Genomic DNA, 4,905 nt, shown 5'->3' with positions numbered 1-4,905 from the left:
GGGCGTGCGCGCGGCGTGCGCTTCCTGCGCGGCGAGGGGCGGGAGCGATTGTGAACGGCGGCGGGCGGGGCCAATCGCGGAAGAAGGCTGGGGACCAGCCAATCGCGAGGGCGGGCGGGCGCGGGCGGGGCGGAGCCCGAGGCGGGGCTGACCAGGCGGAGCCAATCGCGGCTGCCCGGGGGGCGGGGCCGGCGACGGCGACAGCGGCCGCGTCGGGTCCAGGTCCCGGGTTGGGGTCTGCGGCGGGCGCGGCGATGCTGCAGCTGCGGGACTCGGTGGACTCGGCGGGCACGAGCCCCACGGCGCTGCTGGCGGCCGGCGAGGAGGTCGGGGCGGGCGGTGGCGCGGGCGGGGGGCGGCCGGGGGCGGGCACGCCGCTGCGACAGACGCTATGGCCGCTCAGCGTCCACGACCCCACGCGCCGCGCCCGCGTCAAGGAGTACTTCGTGTTCCGGGTGAGGCCGGGGGCGGGGAGGGGAAGGGGAGGAGAAAGGGAGTGGGACACACCGGGAGGGGGAGGGGGACAGAAGAGGAGGGACGCGGAGTGACCTCCGCCCTCGGCCGCGCAGCCCGGCACCATCGAGCAGGCAGTGGAGGAGATCCGCATGGTGGTCCGGCCCGTGGAGGACGGCGACATCCAGGGGGTGTGGCTGCTGACCGAGTAAGTGGGGTGCGCGTCCTGGTGGGGGGACCCCGGCCCTGACGCCCTGATCGCTCGCTGGCGCGGTGGTGACCCGTCTCGTTCCCGGACAGGGTTGATCACTGGAACAACGAGAAGGAGCGTCTGGTGCTCATCACGGACCAGGCGCTGCTCATCTGCAAATACGACTTCATCAGCCTGCAATGCCAACAGGTGGTCCGGATAGCCCTCAGTGCCGTGGACACCATCTCCTACGGAGAGTTCCAGTTCCCCCCGAAGTCGCTCAACAAGTGCGTATTCAACAGAGAGCCCAGCCCGGAGCCTTGTAGTCCACCCTTCCACAGCCCGCCCCCGGTGTCGTCTTGTGTCTGCCTTTAGAGAGAAACGTGCAAGCCTCAGCTTCAAAATCAATAATTTCTTAGAATAGAAGCAAGTGATTTCTGGACAGCTGGGTGCATTAAACGGAATTCTGGCACAAGAGGGAGCTATTAGGCTTGTAGTCAAATGAATTCAAGATATCCTGAAGTAGACCTGACACGGATATTCCTCAGATACGAGCCAAACTCAGCAACTTGCCTTGCTCGTGTCAAGCCCTGCTCTGGTTAATTTTTAAGAGAAAGCAGTAATGCATCACTTTAATTGACAGATATCTCTGAAGGTTAACTTTGAAGATGTTTAATGCCCAACTTTCAAGAGCTGATCTTCATGCTTTAGGGATATTTTCTGAAATATGACAAACCTAGATATTATTATAGTCAATGGAGCAGTAAATTTTAGAGTTTTGATGTAGAGATTTGAATAGGGAATTCAGGAAGCTACGATGAGCTAAAAACTTTAACCAACAATAAAACATTCAGGAAAAATTATTTAAAGTTATAAAACTGTCACTCATTTAGTTATCCTGCCTGTAATATGTTCCTATTACCTATTTTACTAATTGTGTGAAGATTAAGTTTAGCTTAACCAAATCAGTATATTCAGTTTGTTGTGTTTAAAAGTACTTAAAGCAGTCGTTACTAGAGACCACTGTTATTATTGAAGCCTGCAAGCTCTTTCTGTTGTGACATGTCGTAGGTCTTGGCTTTAGCCGTGGGACAGCTTGCTAATAACACACCCCACAAGTGCCCAGGCTGCCATGGGAGCACTGTGCCTGGTCTGTGGAGTCTGGTTCATTTCTTCTCACTTGGCAGGCGAGAAGGTTTTGGGATTCGCATTCAGTGGGACAGGCAGAGCCGCCCTTCCTTTATCAACAGATGGAACCCCTGGTCCACCAACGTGCCCTACGCCACGTTCACAGAGCACCCGATGGCCGGCGCCGATGAGAAGACGACCTCTCTGTGCCAAGTAAGACAGACCGCGACAGCAGTGCTGCCCCGTGGTGACAGAAACGGTGTAGGCCTGCACTGCCCAGTAGGGTGGCCACAGGTGTCTGTTGAGCGCTTGAACCATGGCTAATAAAACTGAGGAAATAAACTTTTAATTTTTAAAACTTTTGGTTACCTTAGGTTAAGATAGTCCCGTGTGGTTAGTGGCTACTGTTCAGCTTAGCTCTGTAACCTGGCCCCTCCCGGCTGTGATCATCTTGAGAAGGGCCCAGAAGGGAGGGGCTTCAGGGTGGGCAGCAGCTGACCCCCGCTCGTGCTAGAGCCAGGCAGTCCTCGTGCCCACCAGGAGAGGAGGCCTCGGGGCTGTGCCTGGTGGCAGCTTCCCCGCCTGCCAGCTGCATGCCGCAGCCTGCTCACTAGCCTGGTGGTGGGGGTCAGCATTAGGTCACTGTGGCAAACACTTAGGCCTGGGAGAGCCAGGCTCCACGCGTACTGGCTGTCGTCAGCCCCAGAGGAGCAGAGGTGAGATGTGATGTTTCTAGAGAGCTGCACTGAGGAGGGGAGCTGAGGGCCACCAGGGTGGGGCTGGAAGGGCGTCTCGTCCAGGGGGACGGGGGGCTGACACAGACGTGTGGGGTTTTATTTGTATGCATCACTCTGATCAAGCTCCATGTTTTCTCTCTCTTTAAAGTTGGAAAGCTTCAAAGCTCTGTTAATTCAAGCTGTGAAAAAAGCCCAGAAAGAGAGCCCCTTGCCAGGACAAGCCAACGGCGTGCTGGTCCTGGAGCGCCCCCTCCTCATCGAGACCTACGTGGGACTCATGTCTTTCATTAACAACGAGGCGAAGCTGGGCTACTCCATGACCAGAGGCAAAATAGGCTTCTAGCCGCTGCGCTCGGGGAGCTCCTCCCGGAGAAAGCCAGGTGGATGTGGGGACTCTCGGGGCTCAGACCTTGGGCCAGCTCTGCTGCCGCTGGCAGGGCTGGCCCATTTACCTTTAGGGATCTGAGCACGATGAGAATAGTCAGATGAATTATGTATTTCAGCTGGATGTTGGATATCTGGTGATATGAGCTACAGACAAAAGCAAAATGCGTCTAGCCGTCACTGTACTGGCTGGTATCCCATTTTCTAGAACTTCAGTTCGTGTGTTTTCCCTGGAGTGTCTCCATTTGGCTTCTTGTGGTCCTTCCCGCCCCAGCCCTGTAGCATGTTAATAAACGTCATGTGATTCCACTAGAACACACCTGTTAGCACTTCAGCTGTGTAGATTCTTACATCCAGGGAGGACCTCATACCCCAGTGCCTGTAGTTGCAAATATGTTTACTCTTGGTGTCAAATTTTGTATTTTGAAATTTAATCCATTTTTTTAAAGCTAAATACAAAAACCAGCAGACTGGTGAACTAAGCAAGAGACAGTCTGCCTTGTCGGCTCCTGAATGAACAGCTGCTTTTGTGTAAATATATGTTTGACCTAAAGTCACACTTTTTCTTAAATTAATCTATATTCTATTAATACTTATGGCATCTTTCCCAGGCCCAGAAAGGTTTGCAGAAAATCATTTTAAGACAATTCATTAATTTGAGAAAGTCACCTTGATAGTTCTTTGCACATAATTTTGACAACTATATGTATTCTAAGTTTGTGTTGTTATATTTGTATTTAAAAAGGGAATTGCTTAGTTTGCTTTTAGAGAATGCACTTTAAAAAAAGGAACCCTGTTAGATTCTCATGAAGCAGCTAACGCCCACCTTGGTTACCGCAGCTCCATGCAGACACCGGCTTTCTCAGAGCCTTGCCCTGAATGCACCTGGGCTTCCACGCGCCTGGAAGCATTTCCACGTGGGGACTCCGGCCCGTGCCGCTGCACCCATCCACGGCTTGCTGGTTTGCCTGGAAGCATTTGTTGACCAACCTTACGTGCTGGCTCCCTCCTCCTTTACAACCTGGTGCAGCTTTAATTGGCGTGGATGTGGTCTGAATGCAGCGGCCTGTCCGAATCGAAAGGTGGCCTCAAACCCTTGCCTTGAGCCTTTGCTTTTGTCTTGTAGTAAAGACCTTTAGAATCAAATGGGTGGTGTTCCGTTTTTGAAGTTGTAATTATTAAAATAGGTGCAATCGGGCCGGCCCCGTGGCTTAGCGGTTAAGCGCGCGCGCTCCGCTGCTGGCGGCCTGGCTTCGGATCCCGGGCGCGCACGGACCCACCGCTTCTCCGGCCATGCTGAGGCCACGTCCCACATACAGCAACTAGGAGGATGTGCAACTATGACATACAACTATCTACTGGGGCTTTGGGGGAAAAAATAAAATAGGTGCAATCACCAAGAAAGTTCCCTCTTAAACTAGTGTATTTTAAAGCTTGAACTGTTTCTGTAATAGCCTTGTAAACCTGTCAGCTTGCTGCACACGTACAGTCATGAGGATTCTAAGTGATGGACCCAGTACAGTTCTCTTTACAAGACACACCAGACATGGTACGCAGACCATCCAGCTTTTAACCAGGATCACGAATCCCTGTTTCGAATCCTAATTCATCCAACAGTGCTTCCCAGCCCTGCCTAATTCATCCAACAGTGCTTCCCAGCCCTGCCTGCCTGTCAGAAGCGCCTGAGTTGAGAGACGCCTGGAATTGTTCTGGGCGGACAGCCAGGGTGGAGACTCCCTGCAGAACCACCTCAGCAGGTCGGAGACCTGACCTTGACCCCACTGCCCCCTCTGTGGCACCACCTTCACGGTGCCCAGGGCTCCCCCACCACACTCCAGGACAGGCCCCACGTGAAACCCAGGTGTTCTCTCGAGACCCTCGGAGACTGGCATGGACACTCTGGAGCGAGAACAGGATGTCTGTCTGAGGGGGACTGGCTCGGTTATTTTCCCAAAGACAGTGAACGCAAAACTTAAAACTAACCTAGAAAGCCTTCCTGTTACCTAACCCTTT

The 4,905-nt window shown here is 53.5% G+C and overlaps 1 protein-coding gene across 2 annotated transcripts; it reads left to right on the top strand.

The window, feature by feature from the left end:
* The first annotated feature begins 211 nt into the window (after positions 1–211).
* On the top strand, positions 212–4,545 carry TPRG1L (tumor protein p63 regulated 1 like). 2 transcript variants are annotated; one of them, XM_087446945.1, is made up of 6 exons: positions 212–455; positions 570–661; positions 754–930; positions 1,831–1,984; positions 2,657–2,888; positions 3,733–4,545. In XM_087446945.1, exons 1-5 carry the CDS (start codon positions 255–257, stop codon positions 2,849–2,851), a joined length of 819 nt encoding a protein of 272 aa, XP_087303071.1. In that variant the 5' UTR covers positions 212–254; the 3' UTR covers positions 2,852–2,888; positions 3,733–4,545. The 2 variants fall into 2 exon arrangements, with proteins under 2 accessions (XP_087303071.1, XP_004425568.1); XM_004425511.3 differs by lacking the exon at positions 3,733–4,545 and having other exon boundaries at positions 213–455; positions 2,657–3,384.
* The last annotated feature ends 360 nt before the right edge of the window (positions 4,546–4,905 follow it).

This window comes from Ceratotherium simum, chromosome 22, assembly GCF_057802395.1.
Source record: "Ceratotherium simum simum isolate JZ-2026a chromosome 22, ASM5780239v1, whole genome shotgun sequence".
Taxonomy (NCBI): Eukaryota; Metazoa; Chordata; class Mammalia; order Perissodactyla; family Rhinocerotidae; genus Ceratotherium; species Ceratotherium simum.
The sequence above is the reverse complement of the archived record's forward strand: the minus strand, read 5'-3'. Positions and strand labels throughout refer to the sequence as shown.

Coding starts and splice junctions, on each gene's coding strand:
- TPRG1L (XM_087446945.1), top strand. CDS start 255: ATGCTGCAGCTGCGGGACTCGGTGGACTCGGCGGGCACGAGCCCCACG. Junction 931..1,830: donor CCCCCGAAGTCGCTCAACAA/GTGCGTATTCAA, acceptor CTCACTTGGCAG/GCGAGAAGGTTTTGGGATTC. Junction 1,985..2,656: donor AGACGACCTCTCTGTGCCAA/GTAAGACAGACC, acceptor CTCTCTTTAAAG/TTGGAAAGCTTCAAAGCTCT.